Source organism: Carassius auratus, chromosome 18 (assembly GCF_003368295.1).
Source record: "Carassius auratus strain Wakin chromosome 18, ASM336829v1, whole genome shotgun sequence".
Lineage (NCBI taxonomy): Eukaryota > Metazoa > Chordata > Actinopteri > Cypriniformes > Cyprinidae > Carassius > Carassius auratus.
This window is the reverse complement of record NC_039260.1, coordinates 992,390-1,013,263: the sequence shown is the minus strand read 5'-3', so window position 1 is coordinate 1,013,263 and position 20,874 is coordinate 992,390. Positions and strand designations below refer to the sequence as shown.

General features: G+C 34.7%; 2 protein-coding genes across 5 annotated transcripts; one reads left to right on the top strand and one right to left on the bottom strand.

The window, feature by feature from the left end:
• Window positions 1-278: 278 nt before the first annotated feature.
• LOC113118761 (uncharacterized) lies at window positions 279-2,706 on the bottom strand. 2 transcript variants are annotated; one of them, XM_026288178.1, is made up of 3 exons: window positions 2,632-2,706; window positions 2,226-2,444; window positions 279-1,321 (listed from the first exon to the last, which is right to left on the bottom strand). In XM_026288178.1, the coding sequence occupies exons 1-3, from the start codon at window positions 2,702-2,704 to the stop codon at window positions 432-434; spliced, it is 1,182 nt and encodes a 393-aa protein (XP_026143963.1). In that variant the 5' UTR covers window positions 2,705-2,706; the 3' UTR covers window positions 279-431. The 2 variants fall into 2 exon arrangements, with proteins under 2 accessions (XP_026143963.1, XP_026143964.1); XM_026288179.1 differs by having other exon boundaries at window positions 279-1,318.
• A 1,232-nt stretch (window positions 2,707-3,938) lies between these two features.
• On the top strand, window positions 3,939-20,034 carry LOC113118079 (calpain-5-like). Of its 3 annotated transcripts, none has more exons than XM_026286970.1 (13): window positions 3,939-4,050; window positions 5,588-5,760; window positions 7,987-8,118; window positions 9,107-9,315; window positions 10,566-10,758; window positions 11,901-12,094; window positions 13,067-13,144; window positions 14,354-14,549; window positions 14,624-14,740; window positions 15,121-15,317; window positions 16,384-16,505; window positions 17,807-17,943; window positions 18,871-20,034. In XM_026286970.1, the coding sequence occupies exons 2-13, from the start codon at window positions 5,596-5,598 to the stop codon at window positions 19,048-19,050; spliced, it is 1,920 nt and encodes a 639-aa protein (XP_026142755.1). In that variant the 5' UTR covers window positions 3,939-4,050; window positions 5,588-5,595; the 3' UTR covers window positions 19,051-20,034. The 3 variants fall into 3 exon arrangements, with proteins under 3 accessions (XP_026142755.1, XP_026142753.1, XP_026142754.1); XM_026286968.1 differs by having other exon boundaries at window positions 5,522-5,760; XM_026286969.1 differs by lacking the exon at window positions 3,939-4,050 and having other exon boundaries at window positions 5,254-5,760.
• Window positions 20,035-20,874: the final 840 nt, after the last annotated feature.

The window sequence follows — 20,874 nt, the reverse complement described above, 5'->3', positions numbered from 1 at the left end:
TGATGTTGCCTATATGAAGCATGTTTAGCATACAATTTGATGCTTATATATGTAATATATATGTGTGTGTCTCTGGAGCACGAAAGCAAAAAACTTAAGTCTCTGGGGTATATTTGTAGCAACGGCTAAAAATATATTGTATGAGTGAGTTAAAAATCATTAGGATATAAAAACCATGTTCCATGAAGATATGAAGTACATTTCCTACCATAAATATATAAAAACTTTATTTTTGATTAGTAATATGCATCGCTAAGAACTTAATTATGACAACATTAAAGATGATTTTCTCAATATTTAGTTGTATTTCAGCCAAATATTGTCCTCCTAATAAACCACACATCAATAGCTGAATTTAAATGTACACTTAATAAAGCAAGTGGTAGGTTTAGACTTCAGTGGTGTCTTCCATTATGTAATAAATGTGTGCCTCAGCTTGTTTGTAAGTCTCCAGTGTCTCCTGCTGAATCTGAAACACTGTCCTCATGGGAAGCAGCGTCTGCTTGAACCGTCTGGCCGTCAGTCGACTCTCTGTCTGGGTTGATGTCAATGGCTTCAGCCTGTTTCATGATGGCAGTGAGTCTCGTCAGTGACCTCGTCCTCAGTTTGGGCCTGACCTCGTCTTCTCCCTCCATCCCTGAGTCTTTGATATGGCTGTATTGAGTCCCTTCTTCATCATAGTTGTAGACTTTAATGACGCGGATCTTCTTCTTGGGATGTGGACTAACTGATCTCAACTGTGGGGTTTGTTCTTCCCCTTCACAACTCTGAGACTCATTTATAACATTTCCGATAGCATCTGCGTTGTCAACATCCATGCGTTCCCGATCAACAAAACCAATGTCCACAGCTTGGTCTTCTCCAGTGGTTTGGTTTTTATGGAAGAACACCGTGTCAGTTTGTGCTCTGGTGGTTTGTCTGTTGATGTGATCGTGGTGGTCTTTTGTATGAGGCATGCGGGCCTTTATTGTCTGAAGGCACTTCATCACGTAGGATCTACTGCATGCACCAAGTGTGAAGGCTACTAAAAAGCTCACGATTACTGACGATGCCACAGCCGCCGCGAAAAGGCTTTGTGACACCGTGTCGCTGTGAACCCCAGCCTCCCTGGTCTTCCTCTGACGAGAGACTACGTTAACTCTGTAAGGCACGATTGTTTTACTCGTCTTGTCCAGATGGACACAGTAATAGAGTCCGTCATGGCTGGAAGTGGCTCTTGAAATCTGCAAAGTGCCGTTGCATGTGTCCACTGGGTCTTTGTGTTGGTGGTTACAGCTGTCAAACAGACCGAAAGGTGTCTGCCAAAACTGCGCCAGCACTGCTGAGACAAGAATACAACAGTCACGACTGAATACAGCGGGTAAAACAAGTACTGAACATCTCACCATTTCTCCCAGGAAATATATTTCTAAAGGTGCTGTTGACTTGAAATTTTCACCAGATGTCAGTAACAAACCAAGTTCACCATATATACCAAGAAAACAAAGCAAATAATTTCAGAAATTAAGTTCTGTGTAATAAAATGGAATGACGTGTTTGATAATTGTTTTACCTGCGGCTTAAAACACTGAAAATAGAGTTAAATCTGGGTTGTTTTTCAGCAAGGGGTCAGTGAAGGGAAGCACTTAACATCATGAAAATACTTTTTGTATATAAAAAAGTTTCAGTGGAATCAAATAAAATATAAAAAAGCTATGCCAAGGCAACATTTCTTATTTTCAACTTCATGTAATAAAATACTAAACTAAAACTGTTTTTAAAAAAAAGACCAAAACACACAACAAAGTTACTAAAACTTCAACAGAAATTAAAGTTGAATATATAAAGGTAAGAAAAATCGAGAAATATATCATCAAATAGAATAAAAATAATATAACTGTAAAACAAAATGTTTTTAAAATAACACCAGGTCATAAATGCACTTTATAGTTTTATTTTCTATTTATTTTATATACCTTATTTTTCACAATTATCCACAAGTCTGATTTCATCATCTTCTATAAATAGGCATAAGAAAACAAAGCAAAAAATAAATAAATAAATAAATAAAATGCATTTTGTAATCTATTTATGAATTTGGATACATTTTCCATAAATTCTGAAAAATGTAATAATGTAAAAAAAAAATGCATTATATAAATTAGCATATAGTTAAGAAAATGGAATAGGATAATATTCTTCCAGCATGCTGTAGAAAGACACTGCTGTCTTGTAGTACTGCTCACCTTCATCTCCTTCACTTCGGCACCGGAGCGTCAGCTTTTGTCCTGGATGAATATGAACACAGTTTTCCGGTCTGACCTGCAGACGCTTTATTTGAGAGCTCATCACAGTCTGCAGCGACTCTCGAGAGTTTCTGTGTGCTGCAGTTTCAGATTCGACACACAGAGAATCCCAGAAGAGAATCAAAGCCAACAGAGAACTGATACTCAGCTCCATGGTGTCTAGAAGAAATGAGAAGTTCAGCGTGTTTTTACTCAACTTGATTGCTATTACCACTGCATTGAAAAAAACTGCTCTTTGATCAGAGTTTTACAGCTGGCCAGCTGGATTAACTTCACAAAACACAAAACAGAAATCTGAAGTTCACAGTATGTCAAAACAGAAGATTTCCAACAGTCAAAAACTCACTGTGTTGAAGTTTGTGAGAGGAGTAAAGTACAGTCCTCACATGACAGCTCTTATATTTCATCTCGTGCTCCATGTTTAAAGATTAACATTTTTCTCTTCAGTTATAGACTGTCATGTGGATGTTTTGCAAATGTTTGAGTTTATATCATAACAGTTAGTGGCGGTTTATGGTTGAAGAATGTGAGTTTTAGGGTACTTAGTAACATTATTACACCAAAGTTATTTTTTGGCGATATTGAAAGTTGGTGGTGCATTGCCACCCAAATAGCAGAGAAAACCAATGCTAAATGCTGAAAAGAGTATATGAAAAAATTACTTCTACATTTTTTAAAACACTTTTTACAAACAGACTTTTGAAAAGGGTACAAAGAAACTTTCCTTTTTGTTGTTACAGTTAAAGGATGTGCATCTGAACATACTTTATGTATTTTGGAAACAAATGTATCCATAATTATATTGTTACTAATAGTTTGGGCCACTATTTGAGCCATTTTAATGCATTTGATTGTTGTATTTTAAAGACATTTTGTAACTTTAGTTCAACAGTTTAAAACTGTGATTTAAGATGTAAGATTTGTGTCCTGAAGGAACACAAGCTGAGGACCACTGATTTAGATTTTGTAATTTGTATCTTCTTTCTTGCAACTTTTCTTTCTTGTTTTCCCTTTTCATATGAAAAAAAAGGAAACAGAAAGGTGTATTCTAGTTCATTGATCTAAATCCGTTTTTTTCCACTTTAAATTAGTTTCAAAGTTTATAAGTTGCTGGTCTTTTTATGGATGTTGCAGATCACGACTCCTGCCAAGTTTAAAAAAATTCGCAACAGAAACGCAAATGTAAATTCACCACCGGAATTTAATCAATTAAAATTGATTGATCCACCGTGATCTGCGCTGCAAAAAGTAACAGGTGTCACGTGATAAACTCGCCCTACTTAAGTAGCTGTGTAGACAATATTTTGTTATTCTTATTATTAATTCAATAATTACTATTTAATTGTATATAGACAACTTTCAGGGAGCCACGCCTATTTTAAATAGATTTTTATAATAATCGCGATTCTACCTGCTTGTTCTATTTGTACAGCGATCCTCATGAAACGGTGTTTTTCGCCACTTCTGTGGCTCGATAGCTCCGTGTTTCCCTTTTGGTTAATTGTGATGAGTTGCAGAAACACACACACGACCACACACACACACACACACACACACACACACACACCCACGAGTTTGTGAGCGGTGAAGGCCCCTCCCTCAGACTCAGAGCAAAGAGAACATGAAACATGAGGAATTAAACACACAGTGTTTAAACCTGTGGACGTGTGTGTGTGTCTGTGTGTCTGTGTGTGTGTGTCTGTATGGAGCAGTAAATCATAGGAAACATCATCTGCTCATACCTCAAGCAGGAAGGGTTTTGCAGGTAAATGTTCTTGCATCTTTACAGATCATATTTACTGGGTATTTTTTCAAATGTGTAAAAACAAAAACAAAAGCGCACCTGTTTTGATGTTTTGAGTTTGTGTGCGCGTGTGTGGAACGTTGAGAAAGAAGGCGTTACATTGTAACAGTCTGTGATGAATGTCATATGGTGATACATTTGACAGTGTTCTAAATTTATGACTAATTTGCATATAAAGAATTGTTTAAAAGCCTGGAAAACTCATGAATGAAGTAAACTAGACAATTTGCGAAACACACGGGAATCCTTGATACAATGTAACATTATATTCAGTTCTTTGTATTGAAGGTGAAACATTTCAAACATGGCCTAAATATTGTCCCTCTAACAATAAGTTAGCTGCAATCTGTACTGTACATAACCAGACATATAAACTGTTTTTTTTTACATTCACCAAAAAAAAAAAAAAAAAAAATCTACTAAAATCATGTAAATTCTAACATATCAACTAATATAATAATCTTTTTTTTTTTTTGAGAATAATACAAATTGAAGAGTTATTTAAATTTTAGACATATATTTTTTAAAAGTTTTCATATGTGTTTAATGTTTTGTGTCATATTTAATGCTTAATGATGTTATGATTCATACAGATATAGTGAGAATATGGAGCTCAAGGAGTAAAAACAGCTCAGTTCATTTCAGAGACCCAAACTTAGCAAAATACAGGCAGTTTGGTGCTGATGCTGATTTTTATGTCCTAAAATGATGTTTTTTGTTATTAGCTTGTAATATAAAGCAACAAGATCTCTATAGCGATACTTACATAATATAACAAATATCAGTCGTCCTCATTCTATTCTCCAGTAATATGTCTCACATGTAATATACATTACAGTGATGATTGAGGGATGAAGAAATGCATGTTTATCAAAATCCTGATGATTATATTTGATGCTCACATAAAAAAAAAAAAAAGTTGGTTAATCAGGTAAACTGAAGTTGCTTCAGTATGAGTTTTTATAACAGATGACGCATGATTTGATGTTTTATTTTATAGTGCAATGACAGTTAATCATTTTAAGTTTCCAGATGCTTTCTAAGACCTTTCTAACTGCTCAAAGAAATGTCAGCAGTTAAAGACGCACCCTGAGTAAAAACACAAAGCCACGGCTGACTCATTCTCCAGATCCTGATAGTCCAGAATGAAGGTCTGTGTGTTGTGAAAGGGTTTATATTGTGTTCGTCTGCTTGCGCTATGGACGGGTGTGTGGTGTTAACTGATGTTCACTGATGGACTGGAGTGCTGTGGATTATTGGGATGTTTTTATCAGACTCTCATTCTGACGGCACCCATTCACTGCAAAAAGTCATCCAATGCTACATTTCTCAACATTCAAAACGGTGTTTGGACGTTAGGCTTTTTTGCTCTATGATATACTCAGTTCTTGTTCTGAATAAGAGCCATAGGCTATTTCCTCTCCTTGTGCAGGAGTGAGGGATGTAACAGTAAACCGATCCCAGCGCTCAGCTCAATAACCTGCGTTACGATCTCCAGACTGAGGGATGTTCTCGACGGTGAAGCCCTTTGAAGAGCAGCTCTTCTCCGCTCTGAGGAAACAGTGCCAGCAGAACAGGACTCTGTTTGAAGACCCCAGCTTCCCCGCTGTGGACCAGTCGCTCTTCACTCAGGGAAACCGCATCGGAAGAGTCACCTGGAAGAGGCCAAAGGTCAGATTATAAGATAACGGGAGTCATTTGTTACATAATGAGACTCTGTTTGTAATCTAGCCTAGTTTTGTCTGGAAGTGTCAGTCTGTTTTCCTATTCGTATTAATAAATCAGTCTAATTATTTTAGAATCCAATTTATTCCATGAATCTGATCATTTATCACATTAAGTTCTGAATTATAGTATGAAAATGTATATTAGGCTATTTTTTTACCTATTGTATTAAATTTATTTTATAATCCATAAAAAAACTTTTAAAGTTCAGGACTGAAGTATGAAACTCGATATTGGTTTGTTTACCTATTTTATTTTTAAATAAATAAACATCTTTTATAATCCAATTTATTTCATAAATCTCATAATTTAACGCTTAATGTTCAGGGTTAAAGTATGAAACTTGATATTGGTCTATTTTTATTATTTTATTATTTAGTAAATCTATTGATTTCCTAATTTATTTATTTCATAAATCTGATAATGATAAAGTTCAGGATTACAGGTTGAAACTTTATTTTGGTTTATTTACCTTATCGTATTAAGTTTATTTTATCATTAAATTAAATTTAATAAATGTGATAATTTAACCTTTAAAGTTGAGGAACTTTTTTTTTTACTTTAAACTTGATATTGGCCTATTTTATGTAATAATAATAATTAATAAATATTTTAATAATACATTTTATTATCCAATTTATTTTACAAATCTGATAATTCTGTACTTGAATTTTTAAATTATTATTATTATTATTATTATTTACATTTTTATCTAATTTCATGACACATACTTATATGAAATGTGTTTTTTCTTCTTCTATCTGTTTTAGCTGAAGCACATCACTCTAAAACAAGCCTAAAAGATCTTTGGCGATTAAAACTGAACCCAGGGCTTTAAAGGCTCTGGGAAAACCTTTTTGGCAATCCATTAACTAGTTAAACATGCATGAGGTTTTAATTAACCCTTGAATGGATTATCAGTGTCAGAAAAGCTTAGCTTGGCTAATGTAACCGTGTTTGCACAGTGATTGGTATCATCCGTAGATAGTTTGGTTTTGATAGTCTGTGATAGTAATACTTTGATAGTAAAGAAACAGCAAACCTTCCTTCTACAAACTCACAGTCTTTGAGAAACAGAAGCATCACACCCCAGAGCTTAATGCTTGAGAGTAGTAAACATCACTAAACAGGTCACACAGAGTAGTGTTTGTGTTTCGGGAGCATTGCTGTATGTATTCAGGACACTCCCTGAATGACAGAGTTCTGTTCAGACATGATTGAAATGTAGTTGAACAAGTGCAGTGTAATCTTCAGCCTATCAGAAACCTCCTGTGTGTTTACTTCACTCGTGAAGCACTCTTCCTCACACATATATGTGTGTGTGTGTGTGTACGGTATATAAATATACTGTATATATATTAAGTACTGTATATGAAAAAAAAATATTACACAAAATATAAAATATTACACTTGTAATAAAACAATATAACTAACATAAAATTGATTAAGTATCATTAAGTATAATTGATTAATGATAAATATAATGTTTTCTTCTATTGTAATGCAATGTATGAATATTTATTTTTATTATTATAATAAATATTAAGTATAAAATTACCCTTGTAATTAAACATAATTGTTTTTCTTTACAGTGAATTTGTTTTATTACAATGTTAATACTTGATATTTTGATTTAACATTTGTATATAATAATAATTCATCATTTATCATAGTTTTATTATAATACAAAATATTAATTTCAATGCTATTATTATTATTGTTGTTGTTGTTATTATTATTATTATTAAATAAACTTATTAATAAAAAAAATATATTACCATTGTGATAAAACTATTTCACCAGGCTGTAAGAATGAATGCATATAAAAACAAGTCAGCTGTCAATAATTTTAATGCTTGTTGGCTTTAATATAATGATTTCAGTATTGAGTTGCTCACCAATATATATATATATATATATATATATTTTTTTTTTTTTTTTTTTTTAATATCTTGAGTGTCATGCTGACTTTTAACCAGAAAAAAACTGCTTCCCCTTGTTTGTTTCATTTAAACTTAATGCAAAACTGTAAACCCTTAGACTAGTGTTTGAAATGAACATTATGCAGCCGTTGAGCCACAGTGACACAGAAATCCCCGTCTGGTTTATTTACACGGGACGGCCCTGTGGTTCTGGTCTGTTCTGAATGCTCTTTGTCTGTCTGTATGACAGGAGCTGTGTGAAGACCCACACTTGTTTGTGAACGGGATCAGCGCTCATGACCTGCACCAGGGGCAGCTGGGAAACTGCTGGTTCGTGGCGGCCTGCTCCAGTCTGGCCTCCAGAGAAGCTCTGTGGCAGAAGGTGAGTCAATGCTGTTTAACTGCTATCTAGTTACTACTCTTTGTGATGTTAGCAATGCCAAGGTCATTTCCCAGGAAATCCTTCAGCTGTTAAAATGTGCATCTGAAATGTAACGTGAGTTGCTTTGGTTTTAAAAAAAACAATCTGCCAGATGCATATACGCTTATGGTTGAAAGTTTGAAAAAGATCATGTGACTCTGAAGACCAGCTGCTGAAAATTCAGTTTTGCACCTCAGGAATAAATTGCATTTTAGAATATATTACAATGGACAACTGTTAATTAAAATTGGAATAATATTTCACATTTTTTATGTAATTTTAATTTTAAAAAGCAGCCTTGGAGAGCATAAGAGACTGCGTTCATTATATATGTGACCCTGGAGCACAAAACCAGTCTCTGGGGAATATTTGTAGAAATACATTGTACACAAAACATTGTATGAGTCAAAATTATTAATTTATCTTGTATGCCAAAATGCATTAGTTTGCATTAGATATTTTGTAAGTTTCCTACTGTAAATATAACAAAACTTCATGTTTCATGAGTAATATGCATTGCTAAGAATTCATTTGAACAACTTTAAAGATGATTTTCTTAATGTCACAACTCAGATTCCTGATTTCAAATAGTTGCATCTCAGCCGAATATTGTCCTCCTAAAAAAACCATACATTAATGGAAAGATTATTTATTCAGTATAAATATTAATTTCTAAAAATGGAAAATTGACTGTGCTCCAGGGTCACAAATATGCCTTGGGAAATCATTCTGCCTCAGTCTAGACCAGCACTGATAGTGAAACATCATCATTGCTCAGCCCCGCGGGGTTAATTATCATTACATTGGAGAATATTACACGTGGTCAGAGTGGAGGACCGATCTCACATCTTCAGATGATTGGAGGTGACGTGTTTTTAATGCAATAGAAAGAAGGAAGCAGAGGTTGACCGGATGTAATGTAACGAAAGCAGTATTTCTGTGTTCACAGGTTATCCCAGACTGGAAGGACCAGGAATGGGACGAGCAGAAGCCGGAGAGCTATGCTGGGATTTTTCACTTTCGGTTCTGGCGTTTTGGAGAATGGGTGGATGTTGTCATCGATGACAGACTGCCGACCGCAAACGGGAAGCTCATCTACTGCCACTCTAACGACAGTAACGAGTTCTGGAGCGCACTGGTGGAGAAAGCCTACGCCAAGTAATTACACAGCCAACAGAAAAACTGAATAAATCATGCTTTATTGAGTGGAGCGTGCACTTATTTAATATAAAATAGTATATTATTATGTAGTATATTTATTTGTTTTTAAAGAATATAAAATCTGCTGATTTGGTGCTCAAGAAACAGTTTTTATTATTAGTGTTCTAAACAATATAAAGTATGATTATTACTACTTTAAACAATCATGCATAAAGTTTTGTAACAAGACATCTGTATATTATATATAAAATGAGATTGCTATTTAAAATTAATGTTATAATCATATGAGAATCTTGAGAGGGGAAAAAAAACATAAATCATAGTTTACACAAAAATATTAAGCTGCAGAAATGGTTTGCATCATTGATAATAATAACAGTAGTAGTAATAATAATAAATGTTTATTGACACCAAGAAACCAATTATAACAAATTACAAATAATGTTTTTCATTTAACTTACATTTAAAATGTAAACATTTATTACAGCACCAAATTCAGTGATAATAAGAATATGCAAAAAAAAAAAAAAAAAAAAAAAAAAATATATATATATATATATATATATATATATATATATATATATATATATATATATATATATATATATATATATATATATATATATTATATGCAAAGTCATGACACAATTCATAAATATATATATATATATATATATATATATATATATATATATATATATATATGTGTGTGTGTGTGTGTGTGTGTGTGTGTGTGTGTGTGTGTGTTTTAATATCTTGTTTAGGTTCATTAATTTCCATTTAATACCAAAGAAAAGGTTAATAGTCACTTATAAATATGTATGTAAATATATCAAATATTATCGCTGTCAAATGATTAATCACGAATAATTGCATTCAAAAATAAACGTTTTGTTTGCATAGCTTGCATATGCATATATTCTGTGTATATTTATTATGCATATATCATTACATGCACATACAGTATATATGATGAAAATATTAACATATTTATATCATTATATTTATAAATATATCTAATATATAAACATAACCTATTTTTCTGAAATATATCCATGCATATGTGTGTGTGTGTATTTATATATGCATAATAAATATAGACAGCACACATACATATATTATGCGATTGATCGCGATTAATCGCCTGACAGCGCTACTTCATATATTTATTTTGAATATGTGTAATATGAGCATGCATTAATGAGCAGCTTGATTCCTCTGACTCCTCTGTGTCCGTCATGTTTCAGGTTGTGTGGATGTTATGAGGCTCTGGATGGCGGGAACACGGCCGACGCTCTGGTGGACTTCACCGGTGGAGTCTCGGAGCCCATGGATCTGCTGGAGGGGAAGTTCATCCAGGAGCAGGAGGCCAGAAATCAGCTGTTTGAGCGCGTGCTGAAGGTCCACAACAGAGGAGGCCTGATCAGCTGCTCCATCAGAGTGAGCCTCGCATGCATCTCTGCTTCATGCAGCTATGAGTTCGGTCCAGAGCTGGCTCCTAACCTGGATTACGTAATCAGATTCTAATAATTGTGACCCTGGACCACAAACATGTCATAAGGGTCCATTTTTCCAAATTTAACTCAAGCTTTCCATTGATTAATTGTTTGTTAGGAGGACAATATCTGTTTGATTTTTCCATGTCTTTAGAAGGCTTTTGTCGCTCAAACACATTAAAATGAATTCACAAATTCATTAAGTTTTCTCTCAATGAATATTATTTTAAAAGAAGATTTTAAGTATCATGTGGGTAAACTAATTATATAGATATATTTAGTAAGTGTTTTGTTTTGATTGATTTTATAATGACTTTTTTTAATTAAACATTTTTATGATTTAATTAATTATAGCTTTTCATTAAACTCATGAACCCCCTGCAGTTTCTCAAAATCCCAGTTTAAGAAACGTTAACATTGATATAATGTTTAATGCGCTTCATGTTGTCATTAACAATGAATGAATATTGTTCTTCTTATGAATCGGAGAGTTCCGGTCCTTGATTCTGATTGGCTGAGCCATGTTCAAAGCTGTTGTAAATTACAAAGTAACATGCAGCTTTGTTTATGTTTGTGTGTTGCTCGGCAACCACTTTGTAGCAACCACAACTGTTTCTGAGGAGCTACATTGTTCGGTGGAAGAATACTGTGTTTATTAATATATCATTACACTTTATTTGCTCCGTTTTAGTTTTTGAAACCTTACCACCTAAATGGAATAATCGTTTTATAAAAGCAGTAAGCCCTGTGAAGCCGTGGTTTACAGTGAATTTATAACAGATAAGTGTGTTCCACTTTACCTAGTGTCTAACAACGCCCCTTCGCTGTTATAAATTCACTGTAAACCACGGCTTCTAGGGGCGCATTGCTTTATTAGTCTTTTTTTTTTATATCAGTATGGTTCATGATAATCATATTTTAACCAATGCAATAAATGAGATAGGTCATTTATAATGTGCAATGTAAGGAATTATGTTACTATAATACCTACAGTTTTTGTCATGTAATTTGGAATCGGTGATGGATTTTTAATTGGTTAGTCATCTATCCAGCCTCATGTGTTCATATCTGGATTCTTTACCCTAGGCCACGAATCAGGCGGACATAGAAGCCCGTTTAGACTGCGGTCTGGTCAAAGGTCACGCGTATGCAGTCACTGATGTGCGTAAAGTGCGTCTGGGCACCGGACTGCTGGCCTTCTTCAAATCAGAGAAGCTCTCCATGATCCGCATGAGGAACCCGTGGGGTGAGAGAGAGTGGAACGGAGCGTGGAGCGACAGGTTTGTGAACATCTGGAAGCTGTTATTAAGGTTATAAAGATCATATAAATGCATCATATAAATAGTTTGATTTAGGGCACAGAAGCACTTCAAGTGATCGTGGAAACAACTTTCTGAATTGCTGGACAACATTTGCCTGAAGTTAAAAATTCCAGTGAATGTGCTAAACAGTTAGGAAGAGAAATGATTGTGAGCTAAACATGCTTCATTAAAGTATAAATGTTAATGAGCATGATGCATGACTCTCTGGTGTTAAAAACTGTGCAGACACAGCAAGTCTTTGTTTCAAACCACAGATTGTGACTTTTAAATGCTGAATGTGTTTTTGTGGTCATACTGCAGGACAAACACAACATCAAGTCACAAAAATACATTTAAATGTTTGAGGATCAAATGTTTGCAACCAAAGAACAGTTGTTGAGTAGAGGCCTAATATATTTTTTAATTGACTTATTTGTATGATGCTAATGTGGAAAATTCATTAAAATAATCAGGATTGATGTGGAAGTGTTTTAATTTTACTAAATGCATTAGAGTTTGGGTGGGACACTTAGATACAGGTATTTAAATGAATTTTATCTTAGGTTGAAGGTCACCTAATTGTTGCTTTTTTAAAATTGTATTGTTCTTTATTGCATATTTATTGTATATTCCTTTTTAAGCTATTATTGTTTTTTTTTTTGTTATTCTTTCTGGTTTATACTTTACTGTATTTTTATGTAATTTGTATAATCCTAGTAAGTTATGTTTGTTTCCCTTCTATCCTGTCATTCTCCTGAGGAGTAAACAAAGTAAGAATTTCATTGTACTAGTACATATGACAATAAAACTCTTGAAAAATCTTGCATTATTTTAAATGTGTGTGTATATATAGATAGATAATTTTTTTATTATCATTTTATTGATGTCATTTTTGGAGTAGAAATGTAATTAAAAGACTCTGATCTTTGTTCTTCTTTTGTCTGTCTGTAGCTCAGAGGAGTGGAAGAGAGTGAGTAAGGGTGAGCGAGAGAGGCTGGGTGTGACTGTGGAAGATGATGGCGAGTTCTGGTGAGACTCTGCCCTGCTTCTGCTCTGTTTCAAGAGTTTTTTTTTATTTATTTTTTTGCATTGAAATTGTAAAGGGCAATCAGAAAATGTTTAACAAAGAAATAATGCAATCAAATACAAACCATTTCTGACATTTAGCATTTTCAGCATTAAAAATAGTTTAAAATATAAGGCTTGCATTTTTGTTAAAGCAGTTAATTAATTCTTCATTTCAAAACCACATCATCCTCTTTACAAATATCCATCCATCCACCAATACATACATCCATCCATACATCCATCCATACATACATCCATCCATCCAGCGATAAATTTCATCCAAACATCCATGCATCCACCCATATATCCACACATAAATCCATCCATCCATGCATCCACACATATATACATCCATACATCCATCCATGCATCCATCCATCCATATATCCATCCATCCATCCATAAATCCATCTATCCATCCATCCATCCATCCATCCATATATCCATATATCCATCCATCCATCATCCATAAATCCATCCATTCATCCATTCATCCATCCATATATCCATATATCCATCCATTCATCCATCCATATATCCATATATCCATCCATCCATCATCCATAAATCCATCCATTCATCCATTCATCCATTCATCCATCCATATATCCATATATCCATCCATCCATCCATCCATATATCCATCCATCCATCATCCATCCATAAATCCATCCATATATCCATATATCCATCCATCCATCCATCCATATATCCATATATCCATCCATCCATCATCCATCCATAAATCCATCCACATATCCATAAATCCATCCATTCATCCATTCATCCATCCATACATCCATACTTCCATGCATCCATCCATCCATCCATCCATCATCCATCCATAAATCCATCCATATATCCATAAATCCATCCATTCATCCATTCATCCATCCATACATCCATACTTCCATGCATCCATCCATCCATCCATCCATACATCCATACTTCCATGCATCCATCCATCCATCCATCCATCCATACTTCCATGCATCATCCATCCATCCATAGTTGAGTTATATGCATGTGAAGTACATCTGATGGAAATATTTTACTTCAGAATCAAACTCTTCTTAAAATGGTGCAGTTTGTATTTGATTTTTATTTTTATTTAAATTTTTTACTGATGGTCGTTCTTTTCCATCCTTCTTCTGTCCATTCTCTTTCCAGGATGGATTTTGAGGATTTCTGCAAGTATTTCACAGACCTGATTCTGTGCCGCATGATTAACACGTCATACCTGAGCATCCACAAGACCTGGGAGGAGGAAGTGATGCGGGGCTCCTGGTGTCGCCACGACGACCCTTTAAGAAACCGATCAGGAGGCTGCATCAACCACAAAGCCACGTTCCTGCAGAACCCACAGGTGTGTGTGTGAGTGTGTGTGTGTGTGTGTGTGCTGTGTAGAGGTGTACTGAAGACTGTTTCTGTGTTCTTCAGTATGTGTTCAATGTGACGAAGCCAGAGGACGAGGTTCTGATCTGTCTTCAGCAGCAGGACAAGAGAGCTAAAGATGTCAAAGGAGACAATGTGGCCATCGGCTTTGACATCCAAAGAGTATGTACACAAACCAATCTCTAAAAGACGAATATTACATCATTTGATGATGCTAAGTTAAAAAAATAGGATTAAAGATGCTCTTATGAAAATAAAAAGCAGTCAAATGTCAAAAGAGTGTAGATTGTTAAAATACTATTTAATGTGTTGATTTAATGTTGTGACATACTAATGTGTTCCGAATCATTCCTACATGTGAAAATGGGCAGAGAATTGAACAAACTGTTGTAATCGGACTCAAATTCAGACAGGAATCATGTGTTTGTGGTGCTTTTCTGCTGTTTGAGTGATAATAAATGTGTGACATGATCCAGCAGAACAGACACACACAGAATTGTGTTGATTCAGCATGTGGTTCAAGTGAGACGTGTTTCTGAAAGGTGGAGCTCAACCGGACGTACCGCATGCACACCATCCAGAAAACAGCGGGCAGCTCCATCTACATTAACTCCCGCAGCGTGTTTCTGCGCAAGGACCTGAAGGAGGGCCGCTACGTCATTGTTCCCACGACCTTTGACCCCGGCCTGCAGAGAGACTTCCTGTTGCGCATCTTCACAGATGTACCTGCTGCCTGCAAGTAATACATCAGAAATATATATTATTAGTGCTGTCAAACGATGCATTTGATTGGCCAAATGTAACGCCCCTTTCCGAAATCAGGAGCTTCATCTCTCAAAATAAATGTAGAGGCTTTTAACATGTCCTTAATTTTACCATCAGTTCAAGCTTGAAAGAGGAACCAAAGTTTGTGACAGACACAGTGATGAAGATCTTATGTGTTTCAGTTCACAAGCCACCGACGGTTAAGACAGCTGACTCCAATGTGTGACCCTCTCTCTCTCTCTCTCTCTCTCTCTCTCACACACACACACACACACACACACACTCTCTCTCTCTCTCACACACACTCTCTAACTGTGTTTCTGAAACCATGCCTTCTTTCTTTGTGTGAACATTGGGGAGGCATTACAGAAATATTTCCACACAGTGATGTAGAGATGTGGGGGCGTGTCTAAACGAGGTGTTTTAGGGGGCGTGGCAGAGTCTTAACTTTGATAAAGAATATCTCTTTGGATTTGCGACTTTAGTCTTTGCAACTTCACAGATCTTCTTCATGCACCAAGAGCTTGTTACACTCCAAAAAGATAGTAAAATTTGAAATCACATCATATGACCCTTACTGAATAAAGAATCTGACAATTTTTGGCTGAAATGCAATTATCTGAAAATCTGGAATCTGAGGGAGCAAAAAAATCGAAATATTGAGAAAATCATCTTTAAAAGTTGTTCAAATTAGCAATGCATACCACTAATTAAACATTAATTTTTGATGTATTTATAGATGGAAATATTTTCATGGAACATGATCTTACTTAATATCCTAATGATTTTTGGCATAAAATAAAATCTATGATTTTGACCTAAACAATTGCTACAAATACACCTGTGCTACTGATGACTTCTTCTGTGCTGCAGGGTTACACATTATAATTGTCTTAAATATGGTCATGCATGTGTGTGTATTTATATATACATAGAAGAACTTCTATTTTGGATGCGATTAATCGTTTGACAGCAGTGGCACTATATATATATATAATAGTAGTGTTTTTGTGATGCTGTATTGACTGTGTGGTGTTTAGGGAGCTGATGACAGACGAGCCGCCTCACACCTGCTGGACAGGATGCTGTGGATATCCCAAGCTGGTCACACAGGTGCATGTCCACAGAGCAGATGGACTCCAGGTTCAGGACTCAGATGGAGGTGAGTCAACAAACCCCTCACAGAGATGCTCAGGAGAACAGCATCTAGCAGAGATCTCCGCTAGTTTTCACTAACAGTCTGATCTGACATGTTCATGATGCACCACAGACATCTGAGGCTATAACATGGAAATAAAAACGATCTGCTTCGAGATTTGCAATGGCCAATCTTTAGGAATATACAGTCATCTTTATTATGTGTTTGTTATAACACACTCTCAGGAAAAAAGGTACAAAAGCTGTCACTGGGGTGTTACACTTTTGTACCTTTTATGTACTAATATGTACGCTTTAGGTATTAATATATATCTTTAAGGTACCCAATTATGGATTGTGTAGGTACAAAGGTGTACCGCCGCAGTGACTGCTTTTGTACCTTTTTTTTTCCTGAGTGCACATCTCATTATGTTTTTGAACATGTTTTCAAGCATTGTTTCTATTGAAGCATTATATCAGTATTATAGATTTTAGAAAAATAGATAAAATATTTACAACCATTAATGACTCTTAAAAGTGTTATAATTACCATGTAAAATTATAATAACTAAAAAAAATGGACAACTTTGATATATTTGTGTAATATGTGTGGGTAGAGTAAAAACTGCTGAGTTTAGGGTGAGTAAGATATTTGAATGTTTTGGAAATAATTTGCTTGTGTTTAGCTAAGATTAAATTTATATACAGTAAAAAAGTAAAATATTATTATAATTTAAAACAGCTGCTTTCTATGTGAATATGTTTTAAAATATAATGTATTTCTGTGATGCTCCGCTGTATTTTCAGCATCATTCCTCCAGTCTTCAGTGTCACATGATCTTCAGAAATCATGAAAATATGATGATTTACTGCTCAAGAAACATTTCTGATTATTATCAATATTTTTTTGCTTAATATTTATGTGGAAACAGTGATACATTTTATTTTTCAGGATTCACGGATGAATAGAAAGTTCAGCATTGATTTAAGATAGAAAACTTTTGTAACATTAGAAATGTCTCTACTGTCACTTTTTATCAATTTAAACCTTAATGAATAAAAGTGTCAGTTTCTTTCAAATAATAGCGTATGTTTTAATCAATGTATTTCTTTCTTCGCTGTTTATCCCCTAATGTATTTTTATAGATCATTTCTGGACATTGGAGAAAAGGATGAATCAAACAACTTTTAAAACATTTATAAATGCTTTTTAAAGAATTTCAGTTTTTTTCGATGAGACCAACAAATTGAAAATGAGTTCCTTTAGATCTCATGTGTCCCAGTAAATGGCAGTTTCTGATGGACTGAATGTCTCCGTTGTTTCAGCGTCCGATCCGTACGTCATCATCAGCTGCGAGGGACAGAAGGTTCGCTCTCCGGTGCACAAAAACACAACGAGTCCCGACTTCGACGTGAAGGCTGTGTTCTACAGGAAGAAGCCGAAGGAGCCGATCCGCATTCAGGTGCCGCTCTTTCACGAATCAGTAGGGATGATAGTACAAGTAACTTTTTTTAAGTAACTAGTAAAGTAACACATTACTTTTTAATTTAGAAGGGAATATAAAAATAAATAACACCAGTTACTTTGTTTCCATGTATTGAGTGACAGCTCTGGTGTTGCCATGTTGAAAGAAATCAGGTGTGTGTGAACGTGACCTTACTGTAGTTCTAGAATTTATTTAGATCTCACCAGCACAAAAACAAACTCTGAATATTATACAAACTGGCAATGATTAAATATATTAAGACAAATATCATTTATGTATTTAATCCCATTTTATTAACCAATGTCTTTGCTACTGACATTCGATGATCCAGTACAAGCATAATAATAAGCAAGTAAGTGACTGTTTTTAAAAATTGAGATTTATGCATCATCTGAAGCTGAATAAATGATCTCTCCAGTGATGTGTGGTTTGTTCGGAGGACAATATTTGTCTGAGATACAACTATTTGAAAATCTGGAATCTGAGGGATGCAAAAAAATGAAGTTCTTAACTTCCTAATGATTTTTGGCATAAAAGAAAAATTGATAATTTTGACCGATACAATTTTGCTACTTATGACTGCGTTTGCGTTCCAGGGTCACATTTGTGTTTCATTTTTGTTATTTCTGAATACTGTTGCACTTTCATGTCATTAGTTTGAGAGGTGCCCTCTACTGTACAGACGAGAAGTTTGTTGTGAAAAGGCTTTTGCATGAACTTTTTTATATTAAAATCAAACAAGCATTTCCCGCCCAGATTTAAAAAGTCACTTCAAAGTAACACACCACATCGCTTTCCATAAAAACTAACTAACTAACACAAGCAACGCAATATGGTAATGCATTACGTTTAAAGTGAACGTTCTTTCCCTAACGCTGCTGATCTACTCTCTCCGTGCATCAGATCTACAACAGGAACCTCGTGAAGGACTCGTTCATGGGTCAGGTGGTCCTGAGCGGCGATCTGTCCGACCTGCAGACGCTTCACACGCTTCGTCTGCGGGACAAAACCAACCGGAACAACGAGGTTCCAGGTCTGCTGTCGGTGAGCCTGACCACCAGCGACGTCCTGACCAACATCTGACCGCTCCACGCTCTTGACCATGCTCTGTGTCTGTACTTTACACACTTATTCTTACATGCTCTTTATCAGCGCTGGGGCCAAAACATCAATGCATCACGATTCATCAATCAATCAATTCTGAGATTATATATATACAGTATATATAAATCAAGGTAGTTTAGGACATGCATTATGATTTAACATGCAGTATATATATTTTATTCAAGTATGTAGTTATGAATTCAGTTTTATATTCTGTCTGTTGTCATATTTCAAACTTTTATCTGAAATGGAGGGTCAAGGACTACTTCTGTTTAATCTGTTTACACTAAATGTTGAAATATGGAGGGCATTCCTGTTTTTCTCTTTCAAATATCTGCTATTATCTTGATTTTATCTTGACTATTGTTAAAGGAAACATTTCTTCAGACGATGAGGAGCTTTATTCAGTGTTTTCATCTGAATCCAGGATTCATTTATGTCTCTAACATGCATGATGAGTATAAATCAGTTTCAGAGCTAGAACAGTGAATATAAATGTTGAGCATCACTTGTGTAAAGACCAATTCTAGCCACAAGGTGTCAGTATATCAACTGAGGAAGAAGAAGAAGCAGGTTTAGTTCTATCTCAAAAAATATTACACAGTATATAATCACATGAATGTGAAAATCATTTTCTGCCTTGAGAAAAACAAACTTGAAAAATGTAAATGTCATCAAGCCAAATCTGCATTATTCTTCCGATTAGCAAACGCCAAGATGCTTTTTAGCTGGGAATATGAGAATCTCAGTACAACTGTGCCATTTACGATCACTTTGAATGTTTTGTGTTTTGTGTTTTGTTCTGTTTCTGTTTCTTTGTGTGTAAAGCCTGTTGTTTACAGATGAAGATGTGCCTTATCAGAACGGGTAAAATAGCCAAAGAAGTCTGGTCATATTCTGTGACGCATCTTTTTGTTTTTATCACTGTTTCACATAATGAAATAAAATTGAATTGAATGTTCAGTTATTTGCCTGTATTTCTACAGACGCACATTAAATTACTTTTATTTGTGGTTTTCACATGTTTATAGAATCCTGGAATATTTCAACTGTAACTTTTTGTAATAATTTGAATTTTTTTTTTTTTTTTTTAGATATACCTGGTTCAAAAATATTTTATCTACTGCTTTAAAAATATTTTATCTACTGCTTTGGAAAGTCTAATTTATTTTTATTTTTATTATTTGTAATTTGTAATTTGAATGACTGGAAATGTGATGGAATTTAATTTGTCAAAAAGTGGGAATCGTTTTTATTTTTTTATTTTAATGTCATCATCTTAAATATTTGTGCCATTCTGCGTATTTGTGACAATTTACACTATTGGTTAAAAGTTAAAGCTGCAGTAGGTTACTTTTGTAAAAATATATTTTTTACATATTTATTAAACCTGTCATTATGTCCTGACAGTAGAATATGAGACAGATAATCTGTGAATAAATCAAGCTCCTCTGGCTCCTCCCAGTGTCCTATTGCCATTTGCAGAAACTCCATCGCTAATGTTAGCTTGTCCTGAATCACTAGGGTGCACCTATAATAAGTGTTTATATTCGGACTATTTTAGATTGCTTCGGGGGTACCGCGGCGGAGTAACCCAGTACCTTTGTGATTCTTCATAGACATAAACAGAGAGAAGTAGATCCGGCTACGATGTTCTTCAGCAAGACGCAAGCAGTTCTGTTTATTAACCGCTAGAGCGTCAAAAGTTTCCTACCGCAGCTTTAACACAGTCAGATTTTTTATATTTATGAATGATTTGAGTAATGTTTCAGAAAATTCAGCTTTGATCACAAGAAAAAATTA

What these genes read in the sequence shown, in the direction of transcription:
- LOC113118761 (XM_026288178.1), bottom strand. Translation starts at nt 2,704, where the DNA reads ATGGAGCACGAGATGAAATATAAGAGCTGTCATGTGAGGACTGTACTT. An exon ending in CTCTCACAAACTTCAACACA is followed by an intron (nt 2,445 to 2,631) that starts GTGAGTTTTTGA and finishes CATTTCTTCTAG; the next exon opens with ACACCATGGAGCTGAGTATC. An exon ending in CCGAAGTGAAGGAGATGAAG is followed by an intron (nt 1,322 to 2,225) that starts GTGAGCAGTACT and finishes TTCTTGTCTCAG; the next exon opens with CAGTGCTGGCGCAGTTTTGG.
- LOC113118079 (XM_026286970.1), top strand. Translation starts at nt 5,596, where the DNA reads ATGTTCTCGACGGTGAAGCCCTTTGAAGAGCAGCTCTTCTCCGCTCTG. An exon ending in TCACCTGGAAGAGGCCAAAG is followed by an intron (nt 5,761 to 7,986) that starts GTCAGATTATAA and finishes TCTGTATGACAG; the next exon opens with GAGCTGTGTGAAGACCCACA. An exon ending in GTGGAGAAAGCCTACGCCAA is followed by an intron (nt 9,316 to 10,565) that starts GTAATTACACAG and finishes GTCATGTTTCAG; the next exon opens with GTTGTGTGGATGTTATGAGG.